Here is a 21,124-nt window from a genome sequence, read left to right as displayed (position 1 = left end):
TGGATTCATGAACTTAATTCTAAACATCCATCCATCCATTTTCTACCGCTTATTCCCTTTAGGGTCGCGGGGGGCGCTGGTGTTTATCTCAGCTACAATTAAACATCTCTTCACAAAAAAAGAAATCTTTAACATCAATATTTATGGAACATGTCCACAAAAAAATCTATCTGTCAACACTGACAGATTTGACACTGCATTTACATTGTTGCATTTCTTTCCACAGTTTATGAATTTACATTCACATTTTGTTGGAGTATTATTCAATAAATATAATTATAAAGGATTTTTGAATTGTTGTTATTTTTATGATATTTAAAAAAAAATCTCACGTACCCCTTGGCATACCTTCAAGTACCCCCAGAGGTACGCGTACCCCCCATTTCAGAACCACTGGTTTAATCCACTGAGTTTTAAGTAAGTGTGTGTTATTTTAAGTAGCAGTTACATAATCTACAAACGAGTTAATTTTGATTAAAAATAACAAGTTTTAAAAAATGTTACTCACACTCAACATTTTTAAGTAAGTACAACTTTTTAAGTTACACAATTTATTCTAATGAATTATTTTTGAGCATTCGAGTAAGACAATGTAGTTTTTATTTTATTTTATTTATTTATTTATTTTTGAACCGACAATGACAATAAAGTATTGAAATATAAAATAAATGCTGTGTCGTGTACGTGATTATGTTTTGAGTGCGGGCAGTGGTTTTGACGATGTGTGTGTTCCAGAAGGTTCTCGGTGCAGAGGTGCGCGCGCTGCCACTTGGGGATTTCCGCCTCGGAGATGGTGATGCGCGCGAGAGACTCTGTGTACCACCTGAGCTGCTTCACGTGCACCACGTGCAACAAGACCCTCACCACCGGCGACCACTTCGGCATGAAGGACAGCCTGGTCTACTGCCGCCTCCACTTCGAGAGCTTGGTGCAGGGAGCCGACTACCACCCCCAGCTCAACTTCGCCGAGCTGGCGGCCAAGGGCGGCGGCCTAGGCCTGCCCTACTTCAACGGCACCGGCACCGGCACGGCGCAGAAGGGCCGACCGCGGAAGAGGAAGAGCCCCGCCATGGGCTTGGATTTACCCAGCTATAACACGGGTGAGAACAACACACACACACACACACACACACACACATTCTTGTATTTGTTACCTTCTTCACACCTCCCAAAAATGCCTCCCAAACTTAAAAATGTTGGCAATATTATAATAATTTTCGAAATTTTTCTTGGCAAAATTATCCCAAAAGTCAGCTGTTTTTTTGGGGATGAATAGCGAAATCCTTCTTTAGCTGCCGTCTTGTTTTATCATATGTTGCTGCCTGTGCACCTGACAATGTTTAGTTTTGTATGCACACTAAATCAACAAAAAATCCCTACTTTGGAGCATTGTTCACAGACTGTAGTATTCAGCTCTCTATTAGATGCAATGGTTTTCCATATTGGGACCATGATTTTGGTCCAAACTTGTTTACTGGTCCTCATGCGGAATGTACTTTTCCTTGTTGATATCTCAGAAGGGTAGAAATACAAGAACACACACACACACACACACACACATTGTATTTGTTACCTTCTTCACACCTCCAAAAAATGCCTACCTCTGGTATTAAGATAAAAGTCGTAATTTTACTCTACGTAAGTCAAAATTTTACAAGAAAAAAACGGAACACTTGTGCAATATAATGATAAACGTTGGAATTTTACTCAATAACAGTCGCTATTTTACAAGAAAAGTGTAACATTTTGGGAATTTTATGAAAATAATCGTAATTTTACTCAACATAAGTCAGAGTTTTATGAGAAAGCTTAATAATGTTGACAATATAATAATGATCGGAATTTTACTTGGCAAAATTATGACAAAAGTCAGCTGCTTTTTCGGGGATTAATATGGAAATCCTTCTTCAGCTGCCGTCTTGTTTTATCATATATTGCTGTCAATGTTTACTTTTGTATGCACACTAAATCAACAAAAAATCCCTACTTTGGAGCAATGTTCACAGACTGTAGTATTTAGCTCTCTATTAGATGCAATGGTTTTCCACATTGGGACCATGATTTTGGTCCAAACTTGTTTACCGGTCCTCATGTGGAAGGTACTTTCCCTTGTTGATGTCTCAAGAAGGGTAGAAATAAAAGAACACATTCACGCACACACGCACATGTGCACGCACACACACACTCACACACATTTTGTATTTGTTACCTTCTTCACACCTCCAAAAAATACCTACCTCTGGTATTATGATAAAACTTGTAATTTTACTCAACGTAAGTCAAAATTTTACAAGAAAAAACGGAACACTTGTGCGATAAAATGATAAAAGTTGGAATTTTACTCAATAACAGTCGCAATTTTACAAGGAAACTGTAACATTTTGGGAATTTTATGAAAAGAGTCGTAATTTTACTCCGCAAAAGTCACAATTTTAAAAGAAAACTTAAAAATGTTGGCAATATTATAATAATTTTCGAAATTTTACTTGGCAAAATTATAGCGAAATCCTTCTTTAGCTGCCGTCTTGTTTTATCATATGTTGCTGCCTGTGCACCTGACAATGTTTAGTTTTGTATCCACATTAAATCAACAAAAAATACCGACTTTGGAGCAATGTTCACAGACTGTAGTATTTAGCTCTCTATTAGATGCAATGGTTTCCCGTATTGGGAGCATGATTTCGGTCCAAACTTGTTTACCGGTCCTCATGTGGAAGGTACTTTTCCTTGTTGATGTCTCAAGAAGGGTAGAAATACAAGAACACACACACACACACACACACACACACACACACACACACACATTTTGTATTTGTTACCTTCTTCACACCTCCAAAAAATACCTACCTCTGGTATTATGATAAAACTCGTAATTTCACTCGACATACGTCAAAATTTTACAAGAAAAAACTGAACATTTGTGCAAACTAATGATAAAAGTTGGAATTTTTTTCAATAACAGTCACAATTTTACAAGAAAAGCTTAAAACGCTGGCAATTTTATGAAAGGAGTCATAATTTTACTCAACATAAGTCACAGTTTTATGAGAAAGCTTAACAGTGTTGACAATATAATAATGATCGGAATTTTACTTTGCAAAATTATGACAAAAGTTAGCTGTTTTTTCGGGGATGAATATGGAAATCCTTCTTAAGCTACCGTCGTGTTTTATCATATATTGCTGTCAATGTTTACTTTTGTATGCACATTACATCAACAAAAAATCCCGACTTTGGAGCAATGTTCACATACTAGTATTTAGCCCTCTATTAGATGCAATGGTTTCCCGTATTGGGAGCATGTTTTCGGTCCAAACTTGTTTACCGGTCCTCATGTGGAAGGTACTTTTCCTTGTTGATGTCTCAAGAAGGATAGAAATACAAGAACACATTCACGCACACACACACACGCACACATGCACGCACGCACGCACGCACACACACTCACACACACACACCTACAATTATATTTGTTACCTTCTTCACACCTCAAAAAAATGCCTACCTCTGGTATTATGATAAAATTCGTAATTTTACTTGACGTAAGTCAAAATTTTACAAGAAGAAATGGAACATTTGTGCAATATAATGATAAAAGTTGGAATTGTACTCAATAACAGTCGCAATTTTACAAACCCCGTTTCTATATAAGTTGGGAAATTGTGTTAGATGTAAATATAAACGGAATACAATGAGTTGCAAATCCTTTTCAACCCATATTCAATTGAATGCACTACAACAGTGGTTTTTAACCTTGTTGGAGGTACCGAACCCCACCAATTTCATATGAGCATTCACCGAACTCTTAGTGAAAAATAAAATGTTGGGGTTCTTTTCCAAATTCAAGACAAAGTTATATTTTTGATAACTCTTTAGTATGGGGAACATATTCTAAGTAACAAAGACTTAATTTAGAGTTATTTGGTTAGGGTTAGGGTGAGGGTAAGGGTTAGAGGGTTAGGGTCAGGGTTAGAGGGTTAATGTTATAATAAGGCCATGCCGAATAAGGCCTTAATAAGTACCTAATAATGACTAGTTAAGAGCCAATATGTTACTAATTTGCATGTTAATAAGCAAATGATTAATGGTGAATATGTTCCTCATACTAAAGTGTTACCCTGTTTTTTTACGGGTGCACAAAAAGAACCGTGCATGAACATCACCTTGTTCAAACAACAAAACCAACACAGTGCATAAACTCACAACAAATTACACACCTGCAAATCAGTCTGACTTCTGCTGTTGCCGTATCCGTAATACGGCGATAGGGAGAATTTTTTATTAACACGATGAGTCGGGTATGTTTTGACATCCGCCGAACCCCTGAGGCCGACTCACCGAACCCCTAGGGTTCGATCGAACCCAGGTTAAGAACCACTGCACTACAAAGACAAGATATTTGATGTTCAAACTCATATTTTTTTTTTTTTTTTTTGCAAATAATAATTAACTTAGAATTTCATGGCTGCAACATGTGCCGATATAGTTGGGAAAGAGCATGTTCACCACTCTGTTAAATCACCTTTTCTTTTAACAACACTCAATAAACGTTTGGGAACTGAGGAAACCAATTGTTGAAGCTTTGAAAGTGAAATTCTTTTCCATTCTTGTTTTATGTAGAGCTTCAGTCGTTCAACAGTCCGGGGTCTCCGCTATCGTATTTTACGCTTCATAATGCGCCACACATTTTCGATGGGAGACAGGTCTGGACTGCAGGCGGGCCAGGAAAGTACCCGCACTCTTTTTTTTTTACGATGCCTCGCTGTTGTATCACTTGTCTTGCTGAAATAAGCAGGGGTGTCCATGATAACGTTGCTTGGATGACAACATATGTTGCTCCAAAACCTGTATGGATTTTTAAGCTTTAATGGTGCCTTCACAGATGTGTAAGTTACCCATGCTTTGGTTTAGGCACTAATGTACCCCCATACCATCATAGATGCTGGCTTTTGAACTTTGCGCATATAACAATCCGAATGGTTATTTTCCTCTTTGTTCTGGAGGACACCACGTCCTCTTTTTCCAAATATAATTTGAAATGTGGACTTGTCAGACCACAGAACACCTTTCCACTTTGCATCAGTCCATTTTAGGTGAGCTCGGGCCCAGACAAGCTGGCGGTGTTTCAGGATATTGTTGATAAATGGATTTGGCTTTGCATAGTAGAGTTTTAACTTGCACTTACATATGTAGCGACCAACTGTAGTTACTGACAGTGGTTTTATGAAGTGTTTCTGAGCCTATGGGGTGATATCCTTTACACACTGATGTCGGTTTTTGATGCAGTACTGCCTGAGGGATCAAAAGTCTGTAATATCATCGCTTATGTGCAGTGATTTGCCCAGATTCTCTGAACTTTTTGATGATTTTACGGACCGCAAATGGTAAAATCCCTAAATTCTTTGCAATAGCTTGTTGAGAAATGTTGTTCTAAAACTGTTCGACAATTTGCTTACAAAGTGGTGACCCTTGCCCCATCCTTGTTTGTGAATTACGTAGCATTTCATGGAAGCTGCTTTTATACCCAATCATGGCACCCAACTGTTCCCAATTAGCCTGCACACCTCTGGGATGTTCCGAATAACTGTTTGATGAGCATTCCTCCACTTTATCAGTAGTTATTGCCACCTTTCCCAACTTCTTTGTCACGTGTTGCTGGCATCAAAGTCTAAAGTTAATTATTATTTGCAAAAAAAAAATGTTTATCAGTTTGAACATAAAATATGTTGTCTTTGTAGCATATTCAACTGAATATGGGTTGAAAATGATTTGCAAATCATTGTATTCCGTTTATATTTACATCTAACACAATTTCCCAACTCATATGGAAGCAGGGTTTGTACAAGAAAAGCTTAAAACGCTGGTAATTTTATGAAAAGTGTCGTAATTTTAGTCAACATAGGTCACAGTTTTATGACAATATAATAATATTTGGAATTTTACTTGGCAAAATTATGACAAAAGTCAGCTGTTTTTTCGGGGATGAATAGGGAAATCCTTCTTTAGCTGCCATCTTGTTTTATCATATATTGCTGTCAATGTTTACTTTTGTATGCACATTAAATCAACAAAAAATCCTGAATTTGGAGCAATGTTCACAGACTGTAGTATTTAGCTCTCTATTAGATGCAATGGTTTCCCGTATTGGGACCATGATTTCGGTCCTAACTTGTTTATCGGTCCTCATGTGGAAGGTACTTTTTCTTGTTGATGTCTCAAGAAGGGTAGAAATACAAGAACACACACACACACACACACACACACACACACACACACACACACACACACACATTCTTGTATTTGTTACCTTCTTCACACCTCCAAAAAATGCTTCCCATTATTTTAATAGATGGATAGATTGATAGTACTTAATTGTTAAAAGTCGTAATTTACTCGACGTAAGTCAAAATTTAACAAGAATTTTACTCAATAACAGTCGCAATTTTACAAGAAACCGTAACATTTTGGGAATTTTATGAAAAGAGTCGTAATTCTACTCAACAAAAGTCACAATTTTAAGAGAAATCTTAAAAATGTTGGCAATATTATAATAATAATTTGAATTTTACACGGCAAAATTATGAAAAAAGTTAGCTGTTTTTTGGGGATCAATAGGGAAATCTTTCTTTAGCTGTCGTCTTGTTTTATCACATGTTGCTGCCTGTGCACCTGTCAATGTTTACTTTTGCATGCACATTAAATCAACAAAAAAATCCAGACTTTGGAGCAATGTTCACAGACTGTAGTATTTAGCTCTCTATTAGATGCAATGGTTTCCCGTTTTGGGACCATGATTTCGAAAGTTCCTAACTCGTTTACCGGTCCTCATGTGGAGGGTACTTTTCCTTGTTGATGTCTCAAGACGGGTAGATATACAAGAACACGCATACGCACACACACACACATTCTTGTATTTGTTACCTTCTTCACACCTCCAAAAAATGCCTAGCTCTCTTTTAATAGATAGATACATAGATAGTACTTTATTGTTAAAAGTTGTAATTTACTCGACATAAGTCAAAATTTTACAAGAAAAAAACGTAACATTTGTGCAATATAATGATAAAAGTTGGCATTTTACTCAATTACAGTCGCAATTTTACAAGAAAAGCTTAAAACGCTGACAATTTTATGAAAATAGTCGTAATTTTACTCAACATAATTTACAGTTTTATGAGAAAGCTTAACAATGTTGACAATATAATAAAAATCGGGATTTTACTTGGCAAAATTATGCCAAAAGTCAGCTATTTTTTCGGGGATGAATAGGGAAATCCTTCTTTAGTTGCCGTATTTTTTTTATCATATATTGCTGTCAATGTTTACTTTTGTATGCACATTAAATCAACAAAAAATCCCGACTTTACAGCAATGTTCACAGACTAGTATTTAGCGCTCAACAATTGTTTACTTTTATATGCACATTAAATCAACAAAAAATCCCGACTTTGGAGCAATGTTCACAGACTGTAGTATTTAGCTCTGTATTAGATGCAATGGTTTTCCGTATTGGGACCATGATTTCGGTCTTAACTTGTTCTCAAGTCCCCATATGGAAGGTCCTTTTCCTTGTTGATGTCTCAAGAAGGGTAGAGACATACACACACACACACACTCACACACACACACACACACACACACACACACACACACACACACACACACACACACACACACACACACACACACACACACACACACACACACACACACACACACACAAATTTAGTATTTGTTACCTTCTAGAGACCTCTGAAAAATGCCTTCCTCTAATATTATGATAAAACTCATAATTTTACTGAACGTAAGTCAACATTTTACAAGAAAAAACTGAACACTTGTGCAATATAATGATAAAAGTTGGAATTTTATTCAATAACAGTCACCATTTTACAAGAAAAGCTTAACAGTTTAGCAATTTTATGAAAAGAGTCGTGATTTTACTCGACAAAAGTCACAATTTTATGAGAAAACTTAAAAATGTTGACAATTTTATAGTCATCGGAATTTTACTTGGCAAAATTATGACAAAAGTCAGCTGTTCACCTGGCGGGTTTTTTCGGGAATGGATAGGGAAGTCCTTTAGGTGCCGTCTTGTTTTATCATATATTGCCGCCTTTGCACATTAAATCAACAAAAAATCCTGACTTTGGAGCAATGTTCACAGACTCTAGTATTTAGCTCTCTATTAGATGCAATGGTTTTCCATTTTCGGTCCTAACTTGTTCACCAGTCCTCATGTTGAAGGTACTGTTCCTTGTCGATGTCTCAAGAAGGGTAGAAATACAAGAACGCACAAACGCCTAACAACCAAAGCATAACAAGAAGTAAAACATCAAAGCGCCTCACCCAAAAAACAGTTTCTAAATGTTGTCATAATTACAATTTTCCCAAACACAACGCGGGGAAACCCTGCCAAAATTAGGGGGCGTTCAATATCGGCCTTTTCTTGAGTGCAGATTGGTAAAATGTAAACATTGAGCAAAAAGACATACGAATAACTAATAATTATACAACGTTTTGTTTTAAAGATAATATATATCTTAATATATATATATATATATATATATATATATTTTTTTTTGTGTCTTTTTACAATTTTGGGGGTCAATTTAGTTGTTTGTAGTTTGCCCTCAGTGGAAAAAGTTTGCACACCCCTAACGTAAAGATATGAATGAATTCGCTCGAATATTAATTAATCGGTGGTGATGTATTTACATGTCTGGATTAATTCATGCATCTGGCCTGAGGTCAAACTGACATATTTTAATTATATACATATTTATGTATCTATAAGTAAACCTGACTCCCAAGTGCAATGTTTCAAAAAACAAAAAAATAAATAATTTCTCCCTTCATGAGTTGCTCCACCCTGCAGCGCCCCAATTTTGTGTCTCTGTGCGAATTAGTGCGCGCTTGATAAGTTCGTCATTGTGCAGCCATTGTGCTTCCTGTTCCCCATGAATAGGGAGGAATAAGGGTAATCTGCGCGTTAATTGTTCTCCGTTAATTGGAAGTGACGTTGGAATCCCGGGCCTCCAGTGAGGCGGTCAGCCCCGGTTCTCAGGGGCCAGAGCATGAAAACACAATTCTATATCTTCATTTTATTATATGCATGTTTAATAATACATCATCAGAGATTGATACATATAGAAGCACAGCAATACATTAATCATTTATTTTATATTGTCCTGTCCATATTATGTATGGTCTCCAACCAGTAGAACGTGAGCTAGCGTGAGCCCGCCAAGTGATTTGGAATACTTCACTATATTGTCAAAAATATTCCATGACAATGTTTATATCTTTTCACTTCAGAGAATATAGCTTTTATTTGATGACAAATTGTCACAAAATAGCACAACGACAACGGCCGCACTGTTTGACTGGAGATCCTCTTCCTAATTAGAGTTCAATTCAAACGTTGCCAGTTGTATAAATAATCACAAAATATTTTCTTTTCACAGAGTACAACAGAAAAGTTAACAAAAAAATTGAAAAGCGCTCATTTTTGTTGTTGACATTTTAATACTATTACAATTTTTTATTTTAGTTTCCCCGGAAATGACCATCTAATAATTGCGTGACTTTAACAGAAATGTACATTTACTGCATTGCTTGGATTTTACACTTAATTACAATAAAGTTACAACTTAATGCTGTGAATTTTATTGTTAAGTACTCTTTCGGTTTTACAGCATACTGCCACCTACTGTACAAGAGTGTGCATTGTATTCTACAGAATCTTTTAAGAGCCATTCAGTTTGAATTTTGTCATTTGTTGTCATACATGCAAAGGGCTGAGATTACAGTGTTTTACTTTGCAAAAACATTTTTTATGCTGTCATATATAAAGGTATCGTCATTTTTAATTTTAATTGTAATGTTACAATCAAGTTTGATTACAGTATGTTATTACGGAAAAATATTAAATGCTGTAAAATATAATGGTATTGTAATTTGTACGGTCATTTGCTGTAATGTTATAGTAAATTTGGAGTACAGTATTTCACTATGACATAACCATTGCGGTTAAAATTAAGGGTGTCATAGTTTTTACATTCATTAGTTGTAATGTTACAGTACATTTGGATTACAGTAGAAAATACTGTTAAATTCTATGAAATCCTGGTAGGACATTTTCATAATGTCCTAGCCTTTGAAAAAAGCTACAGCAAATAAATTGTGATATTCATTTTGGTAAAATTAGTTCTCAGAAGAAAAAAGGTCTGAGAACTGAGGTCAAATTATTGCTAAATATCCACAGAAAAAATACAAAATAAAACAGCTGGCAATGTATATGAACATCTTATTTTGCATTCCCAAAGTTCAAAATTTTAGCTGCTCATATTTTTCACAATGTGGATTCTTGTTTTTGATTTATTTGTTAGATGTGAAAACATTTTAGCATTTTATTTTTCAAAGAGCCAGAGCTCCTGGAGGTTAGGTTAGGTCTTCTTTGGAAACAGAGACCCCTAGTGGGCAACTTGTATAGGACACAAGTGTTCATCATAATAATGGTGGGAAAGAAACATCAGTTTTATGTGAGGAGCTACAATAAAACACACACCAGCCTTTAAATGTTATTCATTCTGAGTCTACGCCTTTTAAAACCAAGGCTGCAACGAGAACGACACGGACCATTTGGACCGGGACCAGCAGGCCTACCCGCCAACACAGAAAACCAAGCGCATGCGGACCTCCTTCAAGCACCACCAGCTGCGGACAATGAAATCCTACTTTGCCATCAACCACAACCCGGACGCTAAGGACCTAAAGCAGCTGGCCCAGAAGACGGGCCTGACTAAGAGAGTTCTGCAGGTAAGCACCAATCCTTTTTTTTCCTTTCCTCCTCCGAGTGTCGAGTCTGCACCCCCTTCTCCATTCATCGTTTGTTTCCTTTGAACGCAGCCGTAGTCACGAGTTGGGTGTTTTAGTTTTACATTGTAATGCAGTTTTTTTGTGGAGGCGGAGAGCAAGGCGAGCCTTGGAAAAGATGCACTGAGATTAGGAGCAGCTGCCTTGTTTCCATCCAAATGTCAATTATTTTAGTTCTGTATACATTTCCTTAGATTTCAGTCTTTTTCTTGTCTTTCAAGCAAGCGTACATAAAGACAAACAAGTAAAAGCCACACTGGGATTGGTTTGCAGGTTTGGTTCCAAAACGCGAGAGCCAAATTCAGAAGGAACGTTTTACGACAGGAGAACGGAGGTGTTGATAAGGCTGACGGCACCTCGCTCCCTCCGCCCTCATCCGACAGTGGGGCCCTGACCCCCCCCTCCAGCGCGGCCACACTAACAGACCTGACAAACCCCTCGATTACCGTAGTGACGTCCGTCACCTCTAGTTTGGACAGCCACGACTCGGGGAGCCCCTCACAAACTACCTTGACAAACCTTTTCTAACAAGCGAACAGACTGCTTTCATTTTTGCCTTTTTTTTTTCTTTTCTTTCTTCTTCATTTTTCCCTGATTGACACCTTTAAAACAAGCGCAGGCGGCACCATGGAAGCCAGCGTGCCGTACTGTTTTCACGCAAACAGGAAGAACAACAAGAAGACCACAATTTCAAAACAAAATGTGTAGCTTTTGACAACAGTTTGCAGTCACTGACTTTGGAATGGACTTAAAACAAACGTTGGAAGAACAATAACTCAAAACCTGGAAAGTAGTATCCTTTATTTGTACATTTGTATTGATTATGATCAATTGAGCCCTTCCTGGTTAATTGGTGACTTTTGCTCTCGGAAACCTGTACTTGTATGCACTGTGTTGGCACTAATTAGATTTTCTTAATGTCATTGGGAAACAAACTTGTAGAATGTTCTGTATAGGAATCGATCCACTAAACAGGCTTTAATTCTCTTTTTGAATGTCCAATCCCGCCAAGATCCCAATTGGATTCCTCACGCGACCGAACTTTCGTACTCGATTACCACGATTTTTGGAACGATCTTACATTCTGGTACGGTAATAACATTCACATTATGACTGGAGAGCGGATTATGTCATCCAGGGGTGTCCAAACTCTTTCCAGCCAGGGTCGCATCAGAAAGATTCAATGATTTTGATAATTTTTTTACATTACAGATGCTAACATATATTGCGTGTAGGCCAATATATATTAGCTTTGTGTTATAGCGCTCAACGTTTGTATGGGAAAATAAGAGAAATGACCCTTAATTATTTGCTACATCGACATCTTAGCTTTGTTTTAGAGCAGTGGTTCTCAAACCTTTTTCACAAAAGTACCACCTCAGAAAACCATAATGACCAACATTAAAACACAAAGGCGTAGTAGGCATAAGTGTTCTTAAAAAAATAAGGCATATGTTTTATTTAACAAGTGTATTTAATATTTTTGGCCACTGTAACAGTACATACAGTTTAAAGAATAACACTGTGTTTGAATATACAGGAAAAGAAAACTGTTTAATTATAATTAATTTAAGCCTGTATACCACTAGTGGTATCCGTGCCACCGTTGGAGAATCACTGTTTTCGAGAATTACCTGTCATTTGTAAAAAAAAAAAAAAAAAGGATATTTCCCAGGATTTTTGGTCTTTTTTCATCAGCATTCCCTCGGGATGCAAATATAGACTGTATCCTACTTTGTCATCTTAGCTTTATGTTGTAGACATACCTGTCATTCTTGGCATTTTCTATTAATAATTAAAAAAGAATGGGTAATTAAAGAAGTGTCCCTTAATGTTAGAATACATGCTACATAGACATACCTGTTAATATTTGCATTGGAAAATGAGGCCAGAAAATTTGGCAAATTTTATTGAAAAATAAGTATAAGAAGAAGAAGAATATCTTAATAATAGCTTTGTTTCAGAGGCATATCTGTGAACATTTCTATTTGTAAATAAAGGCCATTTTCCTTGAAAAAAATTAATTACCAGAAAATTTGGCCAATTTTCTTTGAAAAAGTGGGAAAATTAGGGAAATTGCAAATCTTCTGGGACTAAATATCTATTTTAACATCCAAGCTATGTTTTATAAGCATATCTGACAACATTTCTATTTGTAAGAAAAAAAGGACATTTTCCAGAAAGAAAAAAAAAACTAACTGAAAATTTGCCAAATTTTCCTCCCCAAAAAGGAAAAAAAAAATAAACAGGGAAATTGTATGTATATATGCTATATTTACAGATATACATACAGTATATCTGTCAACATTTGCATTCGGAAACAAGGCCAATATTCCAGAAAGTAAGCCAAAATTACCAGGGCAGTAAGAAAGTTAGACTATGGGAAATTTAGGGGAAACTATTGAAGCAAAATAAGAAAATAAGCAACCCCCGTGTGATATAAGAATATCTGCTACATGGAAATCTTTGTTTTCTTTTCAAAGTATACCTGTAAACATTTGCATTTGTTAAAAAAAGTAAAATTTCCAGGAAATAAGGGACATATTTGCAGGAAATAGTAATAATAATACATGAGATATATATAGTGCTTTTCTACACACTCAAAGTGCTTCACAGAGAAGTGAGAATCCATGACTCCTTGACTGTACATTCACACATTGTTGGTGGAAAGCTACATTTGTAACCACAGCTTTCCTGGAGTATATTGAAGGATTTTTATGTTTACAATTGAAAATAAGGGGTTTTGGGTGGTGAAAGTTTGACTTTGGGAAATTCACGGGAAACTATACAAACAACATAAGGGACATCTTACGGGAAAAATAAGGGAAATTTCACGGGAAATAAGGGACATTTCTACGAAAAATAGGGGAAATATAACGGAAAATAAGGTAAATTTGACTGAAAATGAGATACATTTTATGGGAAAAAGGGGATTTTTTACAGGATATAAGGGAAATTGCCCATAATCAACCTCTTCTGTGACATAAGAATATCTGCAAGATTGACATCTTTGCTTTTTATATGTTAACATTTGTATGAGTAAAACATGTACTTTTTTTGTGGAAAAAAGGTGGGTTATGTGAGAAAAAAATTCCCATCCATTTCCTACCGCTTGTCCCTTTTGGCAGGGCCAATACGATTCACACTCACATTCACACACTAGTTCCCACCATCAGATAATTATTATTGTGTTTGTGGAGGAGGGGACAATGAATAATGTATGAGAAACTATTTAAACAAAATAAATATTTGTCTTTTCCATCATCGGAGAGGTTTTATTTGGAGGCAGAGCCGTGCCACCGGTGATACGCGGGCACCATTAGTGGTATGTCAAATAATCACTCATTAAATTTATGACACATTGTTACTGTTCAAACTGTTTGTAATGTTACAGTGGCCAAAATATTAAATACACTTGTTAAATAAAACCTCTGACTTGTTTTTTATGAATACTTGGGCCTACCACGCGGCAGTATTTTAATGTTGGTCAATATGGTGGTACTTGGAGACCCCAAATTTTTCTGAGGTGGTACTTGGTGAAAAAGTGTGGTCTAAAAATAAGGGAAATTGTTTGAAAAAGTGAAATTGTAGTCTTTTCTACTATCGGAAATAATCATAATTTTTTTTTATATTTTTACACGTTGCAAAAGAGAAAGGGGCCTCACTTTGGACACCCCTGATGCAACCAACCGCCTCCTGATGTTTTGTTGTCCTGGTCGATGAATCGCAGTAAACAAAGTAAACACAACGCCCCGTGAACAAGTGCATTATTGTTTAATCGTGTTGCTCAGGGTGATGATTTTTTTTTTCCAAGGTAAAAAAAAAAAAAACCTTGAAGTGAGATACGTCGGTGGACTTGTAAAGACAGGTGTCCATGTTTTTACTGTCATTTTATTTGAATGACACTTATTACCAGACCAGACCAAAAAAAAAAACAACAACATACAAGTTTCCTTTGGCTGAAAGGTAGTAGGAAAAAGCAAATTGTTCTGTCGTAGAACAAAGTGGTACTTAAGTCTACCTGAGGGAGTGGATGCCTAACTCAGTTCTACTATGTGCCTTATGCGAGAACTTGGGAAAAGTTTGTGAAATTCAGGATTCTCCGTGTTCTTTGTTAACTGATCCACACCCTTTGGACGCCTCACTAGTTTTGTACTGTTTTGCATCTTATTTTCAAAGATCTTTTTATGGTGTATCCTGTTTGTGGCGGGTGGGGCTGGGGGAGGGGGGAGCAGCTATGTCATAGAAAGCATTTGTGCACTCTTTCAGATATAGTTCCAAGAAGCTTATATATTGATCTTGGTGTTAATAGTTGAGTACAGTACGTGTTCTATCAAGATTGTCCATGTTTTCCTGTTTCTTGATAAAGATGGTGTATAGAAACTATTTCCCCTTAAATATTTATGGACCAAACCGGTTGTTATATATCTTATTCAATTTGTGTGAATAAAAAAAAATACTTTGATTTAAAAGGCTTTTTATTTTGATTTGTTTTGTGTGTTTGTGTGTTCCTCCTTATAAAAGTCGCATCGACAACAGGCGAGCGAGCGCAACAGTTCCTTATTTTTGCTCCCATTTTTAATCTGTAGTCCCCCTTTTATGATGTTTTTTGACGTAATGCCCCACGGATTTGCATCCAAACCCTGCAAATTTCAACCTGCTCTTTAATGCATGATGGATTTGAGTGGCCAGAACGCTGCAAAGCACATATCTAACGTTTGTATATCATGGCAAAGCCCGTAAAGCCAGGTTGCTCTGGAGTTAATATATTCTTACTCTATCATTTCTTGCAGGGAGAACAAATCTTGGGGCATTACAGCCATACATCCCGACGTTTGAAAATTCCCTAAAGTATTAAAGAGAAGGGGGAAACTTTGACGTCACCATTGAAGACAAAGACAATATTATAGGATAAGATGATAGCAGATCCGATTTTTAGCCAAAAATGTGTGCTATGTAATGTTGGCTTTGGAATGACTCATGCAAAAACAACAATGACAATAAAATGTAACACAGTAAGTAAACACAGCACAGAGGCCCAAGTGAGACGCTATGGATGTTACACACTTTTACACACACACACACACACACACACACACACACACACACACACTGACAGACACCTATATGTCAGCCTGCCATCTTTCTCCTCTACGTGCTCCGTCTTCCTATATAGAAACTTTCTTTTGTCCTTTTGGCGGCCTCCCCTGAAAATGGGCAGCGGGATGCCCGTCAAACATGACAACGTGTGCACCAAGAGGGACTGCAGAGTTGGAGTTTTGCCATCTGCCTGAGCCGGAGGGATGCCGAGGGATGGGAGGAGGAAAAAAAAAAAACTAAGCGCACAATGAAGTAGACGCTGACGGTTTTGCATGTGCCTCGTCGGCTTGTTGATGTAAATCATTTGCTTTGATTGGCTGTGTGCGTTATTTATTGTCTCCTGCTCAATAAAGTGTGAGAAAATCATGTCCGTGGCACTTATGTAACACACACACACACACACACACACACACACACACACACAGTGGGAGGGTTAGTTCTGCCTGACACGAGAAGCTCTGAGGCGTGACGTAGCGTTATGATCCCACACACTTCAAGTAGAGATGTGAAGTTCGCCAACGAGTCGAGTCTTTTGAACGGCTCTCTAAGTGTGAGCCGTCCGTTTGAGAGAGTATTTTATATCAAAATTGCCCTGGCAGGAATGTGTGAAGTGGGGATGTTGTGCCAATCGATACTGACATACCCATACTAGATGTTTATACTGTAATATCGATTGTCAATTCAAAAGATCGATACTTTAGTTCAGTGTTTTTCAACCTTTTTTTGAGCCAGGGCACATTTTTTGCGTTGAAAAAAATCCAGAGGCAGACCACCAGCAGAGATCATTAAAAAATGAAACTCAGTTGACAGTAAAAAGTCGTTATCTCAAAGTAGGTGTACTGTCACCACCTGTCACATCACCCCCTGACTTATTTGGAGTTTATTGTTCCTATTTTAATGGCTTTTTCTCTTTTTTTGGTATTTTCCTGTAGCGCAGGGGTCGGGAACCTTTTTGGCCGAGAGAGCCATGAAAGCCAAAGATTTTAAAATGTATTTCCAATGAGAGCCATATAATATTTTTTTAACACCGAATACAACTAAATGCATGCATTTTTAATTGATAACAACATTTTTAGAGTACAATAAGTCTCCTATTATTTTTAATAACATTTTTATTCGAAGCTAACCAATAATAAATAAAATACTTCTTACCAATAATGTGACTTCTTGAACAGGTGCGGTAGGAAATGGATGAATGGATTAAAATGCATGAGAATGTTTTCTATTTTGAGGGTTATTTTTAACACTGTGATTACGAGCAAAATTATTCCTTACTTATCGTGTTAAGCAATGTCAGCTAAGATTTATCTGAGAACCAGATGCAGTCATCGAAAGATGTGGCTCTAGAGCCAAAGGTTCCCTACCCCTGTTGTAGAGGTTTCATGTCTTCCTTTGAGCGATATTTCCCGCATCTACTTTGTTTTAGCAATCAAAAAGATTTTAGTTGTGTTTATCCTTCTTTGTGAGGACATTGTTGATTGTCATGTTATGTTCGGATGTTCTTTGTGGACTCTGATTGATTGATTGATTGATACTTTTTATTAGTAGATTAAACAGTTCAGTACATATTCCGTACAATTGACCACTAAATGGTAACACCCAAATAAGTTTTTCAACTTGTTTAAGTCGGGGTCCACGTTAATCAATTCATGGTAGTCTTTGCTTCACAGTAAGTCTTTGCTGTCGTCCAGCATTCTGTTTTTGTTTACTTTGTAGCCAGTTCAGTTTCAGTTTTAGTTTTGTTCTGCATAGCTTTCCCTAAGCTTCAATTACTTTTCTTAAGGGCACTCAACGTTTGTTTGTTTTTGGTTTAAGCATTAGACACAATTTTACCTTCACCCTGCTTACCGCTGTTTCCGACATCTACAAAGCAATTAGCACCGGCTGCCACTGACTGATATGGAAGAGTATTACACAGTTACTCTGAAGAGCACTAGACAGCACCGACACTCAACAACAACACATCATTTGCAGACTATAATTACTGGTTTGCAAAAAATATTTTTAACCCAAATAGGTGAAATTAGATAATCTCCCACGGCACACCAGACTGTATCTCACGGCACACTGCGGCACAGTGGTTGAAAAACACTGCTTTAGTTGTCCATTAAAGTTAAAGCAAACAGTTAAAGTACAACTGATAGTCACACACACACTAGGTGTGGTGAAATTACCCTCTGCATTTGACCCATCCCCTTGTTCCACCCCTTGGGAGGTGAGAGGAGCAGTGAGCAGCAGCGATGCCCGCGCTCGGGAATCAGTTTGGTGACTTAACACCCAATTCCAACCCTTGATGCTGAGTGAACAGAAGCACTGTGTACAAAACTTGTGTCAATGGTGGATGCTTTTGTTTATTTTTTTTTTACATTTCATGTAACCAAATTTTTTATGTGTTTTTAGGCTAATGGTAGTTCTTGATAATACATGTATTTTATGCTTTTATTTCACTCATTTCCTTGTTTTATGGTTGGAAACTCCATTTTCGTACACTACACTATGATTTTGTCCAGGGTTTTTTTCTGTTCTATTAACTTGACGATATTGTTATTCACCTATTTACTCGATATCGGAATCGGAGAGAAAATCAGGAGTATCGCACATCACTAGCACCGGTGCCCCAAGCACATGGTGGCTTTTGTGAAGTTTCAATATTGTTTTCAGTCATATAAATATGTAAGTTATAAACAAAAAAATGACGTCATGAATTTTAAGGTAAAATAATTTAGCAATAATAACTTTGCGTGAATCAAATTAAGATTGTTTAACCTACACACATCCATCCGTTAGAAAATGCAATGCAAAATGGTTCGTTCAAACATTAAGCAAGGTGAAAAAATAAAAATATCCATCCATCTATTTTCTACCGCTTGTCCCGTTCAATGAATCTATATGTGGCAGCTTAGGAGAAAGTTACGTGCAAGCTTCACCATTGGACATAACTGTGGTGTGTTCAAAGACCCTCTATTAAAGTTGGAAACAGACGCGTTACCAACTTTATTGGTATGGTATAACTTAGTTGGTGGAGTGGCTGCGCCAGCAACTTGAGGGTTCCAGGTTCGATCCCTGCTTCCGCCATCCTAGTCCCTGCCGTTGAGTCCTTGGGCAAGACACTTTACCCACCTGCTCCCAGTGCCACCCACACTGGTTTAAATGTAACTTGATATTGGATTTCACTAAGTACAGCGCTTTGAGTCACTAGAGAGAAGCGCTATATACAGTGGGGCAAAAAAGTATTTAGTCATCCACCGATTGTGCAAGTTCTCCCACTTAAAATGATGACAGAGGTCTGTAATTTTCATCATGAGAGAGAAAGAATGTGAAAAAAAATCTAGGAATTCACATCATAGGAATTTTAAAGAATTTATTTGTAAAATATTGTGGAAAATAAGTATTTGGTCAACCATTCAAAGCTCTCACTGATGGAAGGAGGTGTTGGCTCAAAATCTCACGATACATGGCCCCATTCATTCTTTCCTTAACACGGACCAATCGTCCTGTCCCCTTAGCAGAAAAACAGCCCCGACTCGGGCATGATGCTTCCACCCCCATGCTTCACAGTAGTTATGGTGTTCTTGGGATGCAACTCAGTATTCTTCTTCCTCCAAACACGACGAGTTGAGTTTATACCAAAATGGATACAGCAGAGGATTGGGAGAATGTCATGTGGTCAGATGAAACCAAAATAGAACTTTTTGGTATAAACTCAACTCGTCGTGTTTGGAGGAAGAAGAATACTGAGTCGCATCCCAAGAACACCATACCTACTGTGAAGCATGGGGGTGGAAACATCATGATTTGGGGCTGTTTTTCTGCTAAGGGGACAGGACGATTGATCCGTGTTAAGGAAAGAATGAATGGGGCCATGTATCGTGAGATTTTGAGCCAAAACCTCCTTCCATCAGTGAGAGCTTTGAATGGTTGACCAAATACGTATTTTCCACCAGAATTTACAAATAAATTCTTTAAAATTCCTACAATGTGAATTCCTGGATTTTTTTTTCACATTCGGTCTCTCACAGTTGAAGTGTACCTATTGATGAAAATTACAGACCTCTGTCATCATTTTAAGTGGGAGAACTTGCACAATCGGTGGCTGACTGAATACTTTTTTGCCCCACTGTAAATATAATTCACTTTACTTCGCTTCACATTACTAGTTTCTAAAGACAGGGGGAGACTAGTAATAATATAATCCCGACATATAATTATAATTCAGCTCATCTAAACTCCGAAATAAGGGGAATTTTGACATATTTATAATCATATTTCCATGAGAAAAAAAATCATTCTGGCCACTTTATATTGAATTTGTTGGCACTTCTTTGTAAAAAAGGGTAAATTTGAACAATCCCTCGCCCAAAGCAAATTCAAATATTCAGGGCGTTTATCTAGAACAGTGGTTCACAAACTTTTTTCCACCAAGTACTACCTCAGAAAACACTTGGCTCTTCAATTACCAACATAATGACCAACATTAAAAAACAGTGGCGTAGTAGGCCTAAATATTCATTAAAACAAGGCAGAGGTTTTATTTAACAGGTATATTTAATATTTTGGGCCACTGTAACATTACACACCGTTGATTGATTGATTAATTGATTGAAACTTTTATTAGTAGATTGGACAGTGCAGTACATATTCCGTACAATTGACCACTAAATGGTAATACATTTTTCAACTTGTTTAGGGGTCCACGTTAATCAATTCATAGTACTGCACCATGCACAAAAATCATCAACAATGATACTCCTTATACAGTACATTTTTATGGACTTCTTTGTCGTAGCCCGCATATGACTAGTGCTACACGTACCACACTCTGAGAATCCCTGATCTGCTTCTAGATAAATTAATCCCATCTTTAAAAAGTCAAAAACCTAATTCAATCTTTGACATGTGTTTTAACCAAATCCATTCAATAATAAAAACCCCGTTTCCATATGAGTTGGGAAATTGTGTTTGATGTAAATATAAACGGAATACAATGATTTGCAAATCCTTTTCAACTCATTTACCATTTATAACTCATATTCAGTTGAATATGCTACAAAGACAAAAGATTTGATGTTCAAACTGATAAACATTTTACAAATAATCATTAACTTTAGAATTTGATGCCAGCAACACGTGACAAAGAAGTTGGGAG

At 37.0% G+C, this 21,124-nt stretch overlaps 1 protein-coding gene across 3 annotated transcripts in view; it reads left to right on the top strand.

Annotated features, from left to right (window-relative positions):
- LOC133540730 (LIM/homeobox protein Lhx9) overlaps positions 1-16,344 on the top strand; it is a 20,834-nt gene extending 4,490 nt beyond the window's left edge. Inside the window, exons 3-5 of one of the 3 annotated variants that reach the window (XM_061883590.1) lie at positions 736-1,100; positions 10,619-10,821; positions 15,672-16,344. In XM_061883590.1, the coding sequence (XP_061739574.1) occupies positions 736-1,100; positions 10,619-10,821; positions 15,672-15,728 (625 nt within the window). In that variant the 3' untranslated portion in view covers positions 15,729-16,344. The other 2 variants (XM_061883589.1, XM_061883588.1) reach the window with 2 other exon arrangements.
- The last annotated feature ends 4,780 nt before the right edge of the window (positions 16,345-21,124 follow it).

Source organism: Nerophis ophidion, linkage group LG22 (genome assembly GCF_033978795.1).
Source record: "Nerophis ophidion isolate RoL-2023_Sa linkage group LG22, RoL_Noph_v1.0, whole genome shotgun sequence".
In the NCBI taxonomy this organism is placed as follows: Eukaryota; Metazoa; Chordata; class Actinopteri; order Syngnathiformes; family Syngnathidae; genus Nerophis; species Nerophis ophidion.
This window is presented reverse-complemented; position numbering and strand designations above follow the sequence as displayed.